Below are 16,187 nucleotides of genomic sequence, written 5' to 3'. Positions count from 1 at the left end.
CCCCCCCCTTAAAAATCCTAGATCCGCCACTGATAGCTGTGATGGTTTATCTTTTTTTTATATTTTTACGTCGTGATATATATTTTCTCAGATTGTAGTTCGTGCGTGACTTGAAAAAGACTAAGAACCTGTTTTGGCGGAGAGCCGAGATAAGGGCTAGTTTTGGTGTGTACGAAGGTTTTTGTATGAAATTCTTTGAGCTTTCCTGAATTTTAAAGAATAAACACCTCTGTTTGAAAATCTTCGCATTTTGTGATTTTCGATAGTCATAAGGGTTCCTCATGAGACCAATTTATATATATATATATATATATATATATATATATATATATATATATATATATATATATATATATATATATATATATATATATATATATATATATATATATATATATATATATATATATATATATATATATATATATATATATATATATATATATATATATATATATATATATATATATATATATACGGTCACGCATCTGTCAATAAGGTGCAGCGTGATAGGCTCCTCAAGTTCAGGTGTTTCTCCTAGTTCCTCTGACTCTCTGGACTCGATGGTTGACTGCCCCCCTCTGCTTTCTTCGCGTAATCCGGCTGCTGTGTCTTGTTGGATCCCCCTTGGCCTGGAATAAAAATAAAATGTAGGACTTTGTCCAGTAAAGTAAACAAATAATGGAAACGAGAGAATTATCAAGGAGAAGGCCAAGTTATCTATGGCAAACACATCCAACCTCAATCTAGTTAGCAAGGTCAGTTTTATATAAAAGCGCCTATTAAGCCAGGCTTTGATACCAACAAGATCAGAACTTCTGTAAAATTCGTAAAGAAGGTGACATTTACTTGGAAAAGACACTAAATAGCCATTAATAACAATTCCTACTACTAATATAATTAACAACTCTTTGCAGCAACAAGCCGCCTGAGCTCAACACAGCTTTGCACACTCTTCCTTCATTCCTAGCTACTCAAAGCTTCTCCATTTAAACCTTCCTAAGAAGTTCCGATTTGCTTTAAATCCTTTGTTAAGACGTCTTGAGTAGCTGCTCTTCGCTGCGTTAGCTGCTTTTCGTTTGACCCAAGATGGATGGCGAAAAAGAAAGATCTTTCGCAATCTGTCATCTTTTATCCGAAAAAAATGTCCTCAGCCATCTTAATCTTTCCCTTATTATGGCCCTAGAAAGTGGGATAGAACCACTTTTTTCGAACAGCTTACTTTGAAATAGAGTCATTCAAACGGGTACCCAAAGCAATCTGTAGACCCTTTCTCTGGAAAACATCTAAAAAATCCTCCTCCGTCTTCCGAAGAAACCACGTTTCAGGATCATACTTGACGACTGTCATCAATGCAACATCCAATATTCTAATCTTGGTTCACAGATTTATCATAATATTCTTCCAAACCTTTTTTAAATTGTCCGAAAACACCCTCGGCCTTGGCTATTCTGCTTTTAGTATCTTCACTGTATCTACCATCTTTAATAATATTAATTAAAAAAAAACTTTGCGAAAAATAAGTTTTTCATAGAAAAGTAAAGGCTATTTTAAACTTAAGCTCAGCAGATGCAAATACATGTTAAAATTCAAACTCAAAACGACCAGAAATTACTATTATAGAATAAATGAAACCCAAAACGAACAGAAATTAAATAAACAATCATATCCAAAAACATACAACAAGTAATAATGTAAATGAATAAATAGATCTTAAAGTGAGTAATGCTGAGATTGAATATGAGAATCAAGCTTAAAACGAAAAGAAAAAATTTCCTATTGAAGTATAAATGAAACTTAAAACGAACAGAAATTAAATAAACAATCAATGGAAACAAAAATACAATAGATATTAATGTAAATTAATAAATAAGTCTTAAAACGGGTGAAACTTAAATTGAATATGCAAATCAAGCTTGAAACGAACAAAAATCACTACAAACAAGAATTTGGGTGTCACCTCCTTCTCTCACTGTACAAGTCTAAAACCTACTGCGTCATTGGTGCTTTACTGAAAAGCAATTTTATGACAAATATTTTCTTTTATACTTAATATTGAAAATAAACATTCAAATTATAGTAACATTTTGAACTGATGAGCTTTCAGCAATTAATATTATTATACATCAAATATTCAGTTTAATTTATTAGATCTTTTTTCAAAGTTGTTCAAGACGAATATAGTTTCACTACAAACAAGTATTTGAATACTGCCTCCTACCTTAACTGTAAATAAAAACCAAAATCCTCCTGCGTCATCGGAGCATAACTGAAAACGAATTATTTTACAAATATTTTCTTTTCCAGTTCTTACAGCATTGAAAATAAAAGTAAAATTACAGTGAAATAAAATTTTTGAACTGATGAATCTTTCAACAATTAATATCATTTTTCATTATTATTAATTTATCATTATTAATATCAAATATTCAATTTGATGTTGTTTATACTTTCCAAGACTGTTGAACCCATATTGTTTTCAGTAAAGCACCAATGACGCAGCAGGTTTAAGACTTTTACAGTGAGAGAAGGAGGTGGTACCCAAATTCTAGTTTGTAGTGATTTTGTTCGTTTCAAGCTTGATTTGCATATTCAGTTTAAGTTTCACTCGTTTTAAGACTTATTTATCAATTTACATTAATATCTATTGTATTTTTGTTTGCATTGATTGTTTATTTAATTTCTATTCGTTTTAAGTTTCATTTATACTTCAATAGGAAATTTTTTCTTTTCGTTTTAAGCTTGATTTCATGTTCAACCTCAGCATTACTCGCTTTAAAATCTATTTATTCATTTATATTATTACTTGCTGTATGTTTTTGGCTATGATTGTTTATTTAATTTCTGTTCTTTTTGGGTATCATTTATTCTTTAATAGTAATTTCTGGTCGTTTTGAGTTTGAATTTTAACAGGTATTAGTATCTGCTGAGCTTAACACCATTTAGAAAAACTTCTAAAATAAGCCTTTTTACATGAAATACCATCCGCACAAAAACTACAAGAACTACTATCCGAGAAACAAAGCCCATCTGAGTTAGTACACCAGTTCTACTCCCGGATCAGGGGAAAGGCAATAGACAATGCAAAAAATTCTCCATGTATAAGAGCAGAGGACATTAATATTAGTATTTTTAAAAGTGGCATGCTCCCTTCCATAGGAAGAAGAGTACTAGAACAATCTAAGGCCTCAGACGACCAGGATGAATTATTAGCACTAACAAAAAGATTCGAATCAATTGATTTAATGTATAGGGACTTCTCAGATATGTCTTTGGGAGCAGCAGTAGTAGACTCAAGAGACAAGAATTCCACTAGAGAACAAGGAGTTAACTCCAGAATAGAATTTAAAAACTAGGGAAATTATAACTACGAAGGAAGAAAATTTTTTAATTGTGGGAAGCCCGGACACTTAAGATTGGATTGCAAAATCAAAAATTGTACAAATTGTGGGAAATCCGGACATTACCGAAGGGATTGTTGGTGAAGGTCAGCGTGTAAAAGATACCAAGAATTCACGCATAGTGAAGACAAATGCATGGCCCCAGAATCCTTCGACGCTGGGTTTAGAAAAATCCATGAAAGTGTTAACACTATTAAAAGAGAAGCAATAAAATAAGATTCCAGTGCCACCAAAGGGTCAATCTCTTCACGTACAGTTGTAAAAACCAGTGCCAATGGAAGAGAATACGAATATGAATACCTTTATTATTATGATGACTCTGAAGAGGAGAGAAAAGAAGAATATGATGATGTAGGAGAAAAACGAACAACAACAACAACAACGACGACGCAATATCCCACAACTCGCCCAAAAAGGGTTCGCGGTAAAACTACCACAGAACCTACTTCCAAAATTATTCCAAAAGTTGCTAATTCTAGAGGAGAATTATTTTTCCAGCAGCAATCAGTTTTAAATAAATCACCGATAAAAAATTTATGAGATAACTCCTTTGCTCGTGGTATCAAAACAGAACCGAAAATCGAAGAATCCTTCGAAACTTCTTCCGAAGAAATAGATTTAGACAAGGATACTTTCAAAAAACTATCTGTTAACATAGAAAATGATCCTAGCGAGTTAAAAGAAGAAGAAATAAATATAGAAATTCAGGATGATATTATTAAGCAGAACCAAGCAACCGTACAAGGGATTAACGAGGAAGCAGTTAAAGTAAGCCTCAATAGAGTAGATGCCATACCAAAAACACATCAAGATTAAAAAACTATCAATAATAATCTAAAAGATGATGAAACCATAGAAACACAAGTGCCTGTATTACAACGAGAAGATGCAAATGATAAGAAAATTGAAGAACTGAATATTTCCAACAATGATGAAAGTAGGGAAGAGCTTATAGGCGAGGAACAACATACTGCAGTAAAGATGCGAAAATCGCTCACTCAGCACAAGCTCAAGTTGAAAAAGCACATGAAGGTCCAGACGATATTAAACCAATGACTATTCACGCTGAAACGATGAATGAAGACGAGGTCAAGAAAAAAACAAGAGCAGGAAGATACTGAACCAACAATAAGGCCTTTCGATCTAGAAAACCATATAGCCAAGCCTACTCCGTCAACACCAGATGAAATGTCAGAAATAATTCCCACAGAAGCACCTGAATTTGAAAGAATACTTCCTGGGACACGCTTCCCCGCCAGAATACAGGCTAAGATAGAAATAATGACAAAAAGCAAAAGCGAGATAACCATAGAAGGATCCGCTGATCAGGAAATGGAACAAGATAGTAATGGACCTAAAATTCCGTCTTCTCAGAATAGGGAAATGGATGGTCAAAATGAAGAGTTCAAGAAAGAGATTGACGGAAAAGAAAGAGAAGCACCTTTATCTAATGATGAAAACCTTGTCAAAACCAACACTGAGAATAAAAGTTTAGAAAAAGACGAGACTTTAGGTGACAATTTGCCCAGTAAAGAAATTGGAGGTAGTGATGCTAGTGACCAGGCTGTGAATGAAATTGTTGCAAAAGCTGAAAAGACAATACTTGAAGCTAAAGAAGAAGCGATCCAATCTAAGAGAATAAATGATTCTCGAGCTATTCACAATGTTTTAGTTATTTCTCAAGCACTAAACGATGAAAAAGATGAATCTTCTTCAGAAAAGGAAGTAAAGGATGATCAGAAGTTATACGAGACAACTGAGACAACTTGACTGTCCGAAATTAAAACTACACCTTCAATCAAATAAACCACATCCGATTCTGATGTTACGGAGGCTGCAAAAGAAACAACAACTACAAAAACCAAACGGACAAGATTTGGTGGTATCAGAACAAGAACTCCTTTTTTCATTTCTAGAAGTACAACAAGACAAGCAGACCCACAAACAAGTACAACAAGACCCACAAACCGAAGACGAGGAAACAAGTACAACGACTCGTGCCCTTAAAACAAGGTTAAATCGCTTCAAAGCAGAAAAAAACCAACAAGGACACCAACCAGTAACGAATCCGTTTTGTAGTTGAAAGTACAGACGACCTGAAATTGATCATTTCGAATATCGAAAACATTAAAATTATGGAACAAATAGTCAAAAAAGACTTAGAAAAGGGAAAAAAGAATTTCACAGAACTCAGAGAAATACATGATCTAAAAGAATATGTAATAGATAAGTGTAAAATATTACATTTAGAATTGAGTGAAGGAAATGGAATTCTCAAAATACTAGAATCATTAATGACGGATAATACAAAACGAAAATACAGGAGTATATTACCACTTTTGGGGCAAACAATAGGGTGGGTAGCCGGACTAGCAACGGAGGAAGATGTAGAAAAAATTCTTCATGAAGTTAATTATTTGACGGCAAAGAATGAATGGTTAATACATATTTCGGATCGATCTATGACATTAATGAGTGACCTTGACAGAGAATTAAAAATGGAAAGAAACAAAAGTTTAGAAATTTTGGGAAAGACTTCCAAACGTATTATCGAGTATATATCCAGAGAGAATAATGAGAAAATATTCTAAAAATGCAGATAAACAAGGAAGTGACAAAAACCTCAGTTCAAAGTTTCCCATTTATTGTTACGAATCCAGCAGACATGCGTAAAACAATTTTTGAAATTGAGAGTTCACTAACAATTGGCTACAGAATATCGGTTAATTATAGACATTACGGTTATTCGAACTTTATAAATCAACTAGATGCAATGTGGCAACCCAACAATTGAAAATGTTAGTAATTTGTGATTTCTCTATATCAAATAAACAAGATGAGTTCAGAATGTATGAAATGTTCAGCATTCCATTCCCAGTGTCAAACACTTCGTATTTCTTTCAAATTGAAAACAAGTTTAAATTCTTTGGTTGAGTAAAGATCAAACACAATATTTCTTAGAAGATTACAATACAGAAAGGGAATGTAGCTTAAGAGTTGTACCATTATTATACAACCACCAATTTCTTGTTAGAAGCACACAATTGAATTCCTGCAGTTTTGCGAACTGCATGGAAAACAGCCCATTAATTAACAAAGCGTAGGCAACCAAAATTATAAAGGAAAATAAAATCTTGATTTAAAGAATTGGAAGGGCAAAGTATATCATCACATCTCCTTTCAAAGAAGAAATAAGAATACATTTCGAATACGAAACAGAAAAAAACAGTAAATTTACGTAAATAAAGGGAAGCTCAATAGTGGAGTTGCCAGAAGAGTGTTCTCTAACGGCAGAAATATTAAAGATAAATTTGATGCATAGGACACATTGCAAAAGAAATGAAACCTTCAAATATATCTATAATAAGCCTAAAAGGGAACCTCTCCCTAGCTGGGATAAATAACGACTGGGACAATGAATTCGAAGATTTAATCTCTATATATTTCCAGAACAACTCCAAGAAACAGATTGACATAGGTGAACAGAGGAAAATACATATATCCTTACGATAAGTCAGAGGAAATAATCTAGCAAATTATTGGACATTTATTTCAACATTTTTAATCTACTGATCTCTATAGTTGGACTAGTTTCTATAGGAAAAATATTAAAAAATTAAGACAACGATGGGCAGACTATAGGAAACAATAGTCTCAAGGCTTTCACGTAACAGTGGAAGAAGAAGAAATTGAATTAAATGGATTCTTAGCAAATTTATGGTTTCCTTTAAGAAAACAATAACTGTACTAAGAATATAAGTGTGGGAGGTTGTGAGAAAGCCTTATTATGACCTAAATAAATTGTAAAAATAGCAAAGCCTTATTATGTAAAATACTATGTAAAAATAGCAAAGCCTCACAAAGCCTTATTATCTTTGTGTAAGGAAAACAAATCTAAAATTGTGAAATCTGACATGACCAAGAGTACCCTTGACTCAACAAGGTCCATAAAATGCAAATAAACCAGTCTGTTTCAAAATCAGAATTCAACGACTAAAATATAACGTGACAATATCACATGATAAAAATTACATCAAAACAGGGTTTTTGAACTTAATGAAAGCCGTAACCGCCATTTTCGAACAACGGACTATTATTGACCTAAGTACAAAATAAGGGATTGTATAAAAAACTGGTCTCTAGCCAATGGGAGACAGAATAACAAAATAAGACAAAGCATAAATAATGATTCTGAGACCCAAATGAGGTAGTCTTTTGGAACTAAGAATGAGTAAGTGTTTTCTTTATAATTAGGATAAAAAGCTACCACTGTCTGTCTAAATTTCCCTTTGAGAATAAAATTGAGATAAGAAATAAACTTCTGAAAGATTTCTGTCACATGGACTAGATCAGGCAAAGTGCTAAGTCAATTGAATACTTATATAGGAGATACAAATTGGTGCTGAAGTCAAAGCACAACATTTAATTATATTTTGGTGATTTGGGTTTATAATTTAGTTAGAGTACATAAAGACTTGGGCACTCTAGAAAAAATACAGCATTCTTAAGGATTAAGATAGAAAAAAAATTAGTTTCGTCTTAGAAACTGAAACTTGTGAATAACCTGAGGGTTAAGTACAAGAAAAACCCCTTAACCTTAAGAATAAATTAAAGAGCTTTTTGCCTCCTCCTTCCAGCTTAGTAACCCTTGGAACTTACCTAGTGTTTATTAAAATCTTATATATAAGAAGATTGAAACTAGAGGACAATACAATATTCCTCCCTTTGTGTATTATCTGACGTTTATACGATAGGGGGACTCTATTCTTCTTTTTAGCCGCTTTTGCATTTCTCAACCCGTGCTAATATTATATAAAGGCGGCCCTGATGTTGAAGAAAGCGGAATTAAATTGCTAGATTAAGAATTTCAATCTCTTCCGTCCAAATAGATTCAATTTTCTCTAGAAAAGTTGGAGTTAATCAAAGTTCTAAAGAGCATTAACTTCTTTTCCAAGATATAAACATAAGAACTTGGTTTAGTTTATACAAATAATTTGAGATCTAATAAAAAGGTTATTCCTTGTTTCCGAGAAGCATTAATTTGATGTAAAAAAAATTAATTACCTTGGTACCCAAGTCTTGTCTAATTATTTAAGAGCAACACTTGCGATTAGAAGTATCGATAACCTAGAATCAACTTAATCCTTTTTTCGGTAAACATTCGTGGATTGAACAGCAGATCCACGCAATATTAAACAATAACCGAACTAGAAGAGGTATTAGAAGTCTTCAAAATAATTACAAATAGAATATTTTTCCTTTTATTTTATTTTAAAATAAATATTAGTTGTCACTGGATTATGAGTACCGATCTTACCAAATGCCTCAGTTATAACACGCTACCAAATTTTAGCCCTGATAAGTAGGGAAAACCTTACAATAATAAAATAACACTTCTCCACGGGATTTGGATTGCATTTGCGCATTGCTTTAGGAGCTCGTAAAATGAATCTTGTAGGAGAAACATAGTTAAATTGATAACATATTTTTAAAATGGTGTTAGCATACCGGACAAAAGGGGGACCGGCTGGACGTTTTTTGAGTCCGGGACATGGCTTCTCTGGAAAGCAGGCCAACAGGACGATGTCAATTTCATAATAGCAGTACTTCCTAAATAGAATGATATCAGCATCAATGTAGGCGGTACGGCCATGCAAGCGACGACGACCAAAGCAATTGTAAGCATCAGTGCTCCAAATCCCAGGAGTGATGCTGGAAACGATAGAGTTTTGGAATATTAATCCTGCAGAACTTGTAAAAAAAGATTAGAAATAACACATATGACAATGCAAATATATTTTGCAAAATTCACTTTCAATAATATTCTTATATATTCTTAGTCAACGCGTTCTAAATTTTAAAGTTCCAAACAAAGCTTTCTTAAATGGGCAACACATTCTTGGGTAGGCTTGATTTTGTTAACAAGTCTCCTTCATTTACTCTGTAAAACCTGACTGCATTTGTTTAAGGACTTTGTCTATTGCATTCCTTAATCATGGTTGCAGGGATAACTGCAACCTAGTAAAGAGTGAACCACAGCCCATAGTAATCAAAAGTGTGCAAACGGGTTAAGAAAAAAATCTGTCCAGAGAGAGAAACAATATTCTTGAACAGAGAAGGCTTTGAATTGTCGAGCTCAAGAAATTCAAAATCTGAAGAATGTGGAATCGTGAAATTTGGCAGGTTTCTTGAAAGGGTTAATCATTCGAGTGGCCAAAATTTTAAAGTCTTCCGATTCGTGGAATTCTGATAATTTGACTTGGGCGTGTCGAGTTTCCCGTATAGCATGTGTTGAGCTTTCTGTATTGATTCAATGGGGTTGTATTTCAGATAGGCTGAACTTTTTCACGTATTGTCTTGAGTTTAATGTCCCACTTAGCTTGGCTTTTCTCACTTGCTTTTGGTTGCAAATTAACTTGGCTGGTTGAACTATCTGTCTTGAGCCACCTTGTTTGAGTCTATGGAAGAGATTTTTTCTTGAGGCATTTATGAGGAAAATTTAGGCATGGGGATATTGGGATTAAGTTTTGGGACTGTTGAGTTTCTTTCTTGAATTGTCCAAGTGTGTTATTTCAATTTATGATTATCTCTATATGGAGGAATCTGAAGTGGGAATCTGAAATTCTCATGTTCAATTTTGTTTAGGTCGAGGTTTCTTTAGTAGGTTAATTTTTTGTTTTACGGTTTTCTCACCTATACTTAGTTTACATATTGATTCAGCTCTCTTTAGATATGTTCTTTGGGACATTTGTTTGAGTTTAATCAGCCTAATGTTTAGCACTTTGAATTTCTTGTATTAAGACATATATGATGAAACTCCATATATCGAGGTAAGTAGTTTGAGTCTGGGAATTTCTTTTATGAATTGTGTTGTGTCAATATCTCTTTTTATAATCTTGACTATTTTTTGTTTGTATGGCGGGCTAATTTACTTAAAGACTTGCTGTCCTTGGTTTCTGGTATTACTCGTGCTAGGTTTCCTTCATTGAGCCGAGAGGGTTCAATATCTGAAATTTTGATTTTTTTTTTTGTGTTTCTTGATTTTTATTTAATAGTTTGATACTTTTGGTGTCCTGGATGAAAATAGGTTCTAAGTATTTCCTGCTTAAAGGTGGAAGGGTTCGACTTTCAGCATGACCAGTTGCAATGAATTTAATAAATTTGGAGGTGGGTACATCAAGTTGCATATGTTTAATATCCTCTGCAAGATATTAAAAACTATAACCTTCAATTCTCTTGGGTTAATTTCTCGTTATATGGTTTTGGCAACACTGATCGTTTTATGTGTTTTGACTCATTTGTAGTTTTATAGTTTTGACTAGGTTGAGATATCTTTGGGAGGTTAGTTTGTCGTGTTATAGTTTAGAGTAGGTTGGTGTATCTGGTATGTTTTAATTCGACGTTTTATGGTTTTCACTTGTTTGATATGTATTCGGTGGGTCAAGTTGTCGTGCTATGGTTTTGAGTAGGTTGGGATGTCTGTTGTCTCTTAATTTGTTTGAGCACTTAGTGTTTCACTTTGGTATGCTGAGTTTCCAGTATTGAGTTATTTGAATATTTTTACGTGAGGTGGGGAAAATAATAAATTAGGAGAGTGACCAAAGGCTTATTTTGTAATGGAACTAGATGTTTTCAGACAAGGAAAACCTACTTTTACATAGTGTGACTCTAGCTAGTCTTTTAAATAGGAAGAGCAGCTTTGAAACCTGACTACGCGCAGTACTAATACAGCTGGTTATGCTTTATTTTATGGCTGTTTTTGGTTATTACATTTTGTCAATTCGCACTTGCTTTTTTTGTATTCTTTTTTCTAGCGTTTCAAGTACGTGGGATATAGTTATAATAATAGTATTTAATTATCAATTTTCAAATAATTACTTACAGAATAAAGAAGGAAAAAGGAAAGCATGTCACCAGCAGCACTTTTAACATCAGAGCAACAAAATTCTCTACTTTAATATAAGTGAACAGAGAATAGTGACACCAATTCTTGAAAATATTCGTTGGAGGAATATATATTTTTTAAATCTGTGGGGTTAATTTCATTTTTCTGCCTTTTTTTTCATTGAATATACCAAAAACGAAAATTTGTCAAATGAAACACAAAAAGTATTTTTCTAAATCTGGGGGAGGGGGTGAAAATCTAGGAGGTAAAATACCCCTTTCATTTCCCAATGGGCACCACTGAGAGAGAAACAAAGGGAACACTTAAAACATCTTTTGACTTGACAATGTTTCGTTCTTATTACTGGATTAACATTTTACACGGTAGAAAAATGAAGTTAACGGTTAGTTCTACTTACTGGCTAAAAATTTTTCCCATGTAAGCCAATCAAGTTTTAACAGGTGAGGTCATTTGCTTCCTTTTTTCCCATGCGCTTAAGAAATATCGTCACTGGCTTATGAGGATATGCGGCAGACTTAAACCAATGACACTAATGCACTTTTTGTTTTACCTCAGAACTATAGGAAAGTAATCTTTATTTTCGTTTTTTACTGAAGCATCAAGATGCTGATTACTCTAGTCCTATGATTCCCATCAAGGAGCTCACGCCACGCCGGTGGAACATAGGAATAATTTGGTGGGTCATGAGCATGAGAAAAATTAACTTAAAAAAATCTTGTAAATGATGTCACTTTCATATGCATTTAAAGAGCAAAAAAATATATATAATAGAATTGCAATGACGCCATGCACTGTATGAAAGGTTTTGTATTGCATACAGACAACAATTATCATTCACATGAAATGCCCATGGAGGACAACTCGAAAAAAGATACTAAAATAATGGCCTTTTAAGCTTCCTTCAGGTGAATACACCTAAAATTTTGCTTAACAAAATTTAAATATAACGAGGGGGTATCAGAATTTTTGAAGAGTTTAGGTGGGGCATGGCCCAAAATCAGTTGGAAACCACTACTCTAGTCTGTTCAAGATGGGGCTTAACAGAGGTACCTTACATCAACGATTTCATTTCAAAAAATACGAAATAAATACATTTTTTCAAATTCAAGACAAGAGCGACGTTAAAGAATTAGCAGAAATTACTATCGAAGGAGATGGGCTGTCACTACTTCAGTCCCTTCAAGTACTTACTTGCTCTTTATGGTTCTTTAGCGTAATGGGCTTGAGTTCGCTCTTTACTCTAACATATGTAATGAACAGGATTGATCCTTTATGTATCCGTTATGTAAAACTTTATCGATTCTTTATGTGAAATTTCGATATATCCGATGAAAGTTACATATTCCTCATTTATAATGAACTATATTGAACCATTTTGTGTTTCTTATATTATTCAGTTACTATGAGGTAGTAATAACCCGGCTACAATTTACGATTATGACGTCATTGATCAATCTTGTACATTAAAAATGCAGTTTTTCGTAAAAAATTGATTATCTGTTTAAATTTTTTTTTAATTACAAAAGGTTTTTAACCACATCAATTTCATTTAAAATGAGCCATTACACAGCTCTCTACGATGTCCCAGTGCCAAGCCATCTGAGAAAAAGAGAGAGAAAAAAAGATGCCGTATATGCAGCATATCGTGGTTTCAGCCACTTTTCTTGATTTTCTAGCCAATATATTTTCCTTGTTGTTCAAGCCAAGACACGGTAAGATTCCTGTGTAGGAGTACGGACGAAAGATTCCTGTGTAGGAGTACGGACGAGGCGGTTCTACTAGTGTACTTCTTGTTTTGATCTGACTCTATTTTTAGGAGTTATGGGTTATTGTAGTTTTTATTAAGGGATGCGATCGTCTCTTACTAGGCTGCTAGCTACCGCTGCAGCCCGGACTAACTGAACTAGCAAAGCAGAGAAGATACTACTATTGCTACTAACAACTCTGTTAGGCACCAAACCCGCTGAGGCTAAAACAGCTATGAACACTTCTCCTCCATCCCAACATATTCTAAGCCTCCCTTTTTACACCTTTCCGGGAAGTTCCCATTTCCTTTAAACCTTTCCTTACGACATCCTCCCATCCTGTTCGGAGACGACCTGCATTTCGTTTGTCTCTAGACGGTTGGACGACAAGGACAACCTTTGGCAATCTATCATCCTTCATTCGCAAAAAGTGCCCTAGCCATCTCAACCTTTCACGAGATAGCCAAATTTTTATGTAAATCCTGGTATATTAAACGGGAAAGGAGTGAAAACTTTGAAATGAATGTTTCACCATATGACAGTGTATTCTTGAAGCTATTTAGTTGAATATATAGCGTTTAAGAACACTGCATTGACTGATAGCATTGGAATTCTGACTTGACAACGTTGATGACAAACGAACTGTAAAGCAGAGCTATCAATACCAATCATAAACAATATGTGTATGCAAACATTAGTTTTGAAACGATTTTTTAGTATTGTTTCTACAACTATCTGTTCCGTATTGATACGTATTGATACACCCTTGATAAATGCAATTATTGGGAAAATGACTGCTAGTAAAGCTAAAATTTGATTCACCTTGATTTTGGAAATGGAAGATTGGAAGCCTCCGATTAGGGGTTTCTGGTCATGGCATTCCCCATAATATGAAAAAGATTTAAATATTAAAATAAGTAAAAAAGATTAAAAATATATTTAAAAAAAGATACTTATTTATGGTGCAAGAACATTATTGGTAACTTGTCACCCTTTTTATCAGGTTAGATTTTTTTCTCCTTTCGACAGTTTCTTATGTATTACTGAGTAATCTTTTTTCTAATATTTTTGTAATTCAATTCAATTCAAATCAATTCAATTTATTCAAATAAAAATGAAACATAACACCAATAATAATAATGATCCTGGAAGCGAACTTGTTGAGGACCATAACAACAAAAAATTGTAAATGAAGACAAGAGAAAAAAAAGAAAAAAAAAGAAAGCGAAAACACGGGTAAATTAAAGCAAATTGATTAAAAATTTAGAGAAATATAATATCAAAGTTTAGTAACATTGTTATACAGCGTGCGAAAACTTGTGGATAGCTCGACACTGGAGGGTATTATATTCCATTGAAGTATAGATTTATAAATGGGGGATCGCTGGGGGGAACTTGAGACATACTTGGGGACAATAAAGGAATGGTTGGAGGAACGGATATAAAGGCCTTCAGAATTATTACAATTAAAATAAGATAATAACTGAGGAGGAAGATCTTTATGGTAAGCGGAGTATGCAAGGAATAGATTTAATTTTTTAATGATTTGTTCAAAAGGGATGATACCAAAATCGGAGTACAAGTCCGGGTGGGATATAGTCGGGCAGCCGAAAAACTGCTTTGATGGCACGGTTTTGGGCAGATTTTAATTTATTGGTAATTGAAGGACAAGTGTTGCCCCAAACAGATCCGCAGTATGAGATATATGGGTAAATAAAAGAGTAACAAAGGGTGACAAGGATATCAAGAAGGAGAAAATTATTCACGCGACCTGTCGCAAGATTATGGCTCTGATGTAGGAAACATGTGTTGCAAATGATAGGGATGAGTCTATGTGGACACCAAGAAACTTGGCAACTTCGACCTGCGGGAGGAGATTGGTGGAATATTTTAGGCCAAGTGCTTGCTGAGCTTCATTTTTTTTGTAAGGGGTTCGAAATAATACAACCTGACTTTTCTTGCTGTTAATGGTCATGCAGTTAACGAAACACCACCCCTGTAATCTATTCAAAAGGACTTGAGTAGAGGTGACGGCGGATGGTAAATTAGGGTTGGTTATAAAAAAGTTGCCATCGTCAGCAAAAAGTACTGGGTGCACTGATGGACCCAGGTCCGTAACCGAATCATTAATATAAAGGAGAAAAGGTATTGGACCAAGAACAGAGCCCTGCGGGACGCTCCTCCGGACAGGTAGGGGATGTGAAGTCACGCCACCAAGACGCACACTGTATTCTACCAGAGAGATAAGAGCCGAACCATGAGACAGGAATTCCACAAATCTCTATTCTCTTGAGTTTACTTAATAAAACACTGTTATCAACCATATCAAAGGCCTTAGAAAAATCCAGAAATAAGCCCAATACAGTATTTTTAAGGTCAAGTTGGGAACGTATAAACTGTGTGGCGTCGATTAGTGCATGAGCAGTTGAAAATTTGGAACGGAAGCCATATTGATAAGAAGAAATCAACGAATCTGAAGGATGAATCCCTAATAAAAAGGGAGAAAGACGTCGGAAGATAATTCTCTCGGAAGATAATTCAGCTTGTTCTTCTTAATAATTTCACCTTAATTCATAATGATTATCAAAACTTCTGAGAGGAATACAAAAAAACTGAAAGAGACAAAAAGTGGGTATTAAAAGAATGATAATTTCAGGTTATAATTTTTAGAAAGCTCACCTGCAACGACAAAAAATGAGATAAATGCAGTTGTTAAGGCATTTACCATGAATACCAAAAATATACCAATTGCAATACTTGAAAAGCCACCAATAGAAACCATCATTATGAAAGGAACTGGACGCGCTTTTGCAAATTTAATGATCTCATTCATAGTCTTGTCCAGGTCCAGGCCCATCCTGGACATAAAGTTCGCAACTTTCCCTTCTGAAAAAAGGAGTAATATATAATTTTGGATTTCGAAAAGATAAGATAGTTATCTTAAAAACAAACACTAGATGAAAACTGTAAAAAGAGATGCGAAGAACTAATGTGATTCTGAGTCAGCAACAGGGTGGGTTGCGACTATACATGCAAGCACTGAAAGTTATAGGCACCAGTTCTAGGCCATTTTGAGAGTCATCCAGTTCTAGGCCATCATCATCTTTGTGGAGAACTCTTAGGTGACTGACTGCT

At 34.1% G+C, this 16,187-nt stretch overlaps 1 protein-coding gene and 1 pseudogene across 1 annotated transcript; one reads left to right on the top strand and one right to left on the bottom strand.

The window, feature by feature from the left end:
• Window positions 1-517: 517 nt before the first annotated feature.
• Window positions 518-15,930, bottom strand: LOC148956529 (uncharacterized). Its single transcript, XM_089095760.1, has 3 exons — window positions 15,732-15,930; window positions 8,910-9,113; window positions 518-632 (listed from the first exon to the last, which is right to left on the bottom strand). Exons 1-3 carry the CDS (start codon window positions 15,916-15,918, stop codon window positions 538-540), a joined length of 486 nt encoding a protein of 161 aa, XP_088951886.1. The 5' UTR covers window positions 15,919-15,930; the 3' UTR covers window positions 518-537.
• On the top strand, window positions 3,537-5,480 carry LOC148956530 (uncharacterized; annotated as a pseudogene).
• Window positions 15,931-16,187: the final 257 nt, after the last annotated feature.

The sequence above is a fragment of the Artemia sp. Qi Xiang Cuo genome, chromosome 1 (assembly GCF_049724085.1).
Source record: "Artemia sp. Qi Xiang Cuo chromosome 1, ASM4972408v1, whole genome shotgun sequence".
Lineage (NCBI taxonomy): Eukaryota > Metazoa > Arthropoda > Branchiopoda > Anostraca > Artemiidae > Artemia > Artemia sp. Qi Xiang Cuo.
Note: the sequence above shows the minus strand (reverse complement) of the source record. Positions and strands in the feature narration are given on the sequence as shown.

Excerpts from the sequence above, each read along its gene's own strand:
- LOC148956529 (XM_089095760.1), bottom strand. The coding sequence starts at position 15,918 with ATGTCCAGGATGGGCCTGGACCTGGACAAGACTATGAATGAGATCATT. Across the intron at positions 9,114-15,731 it reads CTCATTTTTTGTCGTTGCAG|CATCACTCCTGGGATTTGGA; the intron begins GTGAGCTTTCTA and ends TATCGTTTCCAG. Across the intron at positions 633-8,909 it reads GCCGGTCCCCCTTTTGTCCG|GCCAAGGGGGATCCAACAAG; the intron begins GTATGCTAACAC and ends TTTTTATTCCAG.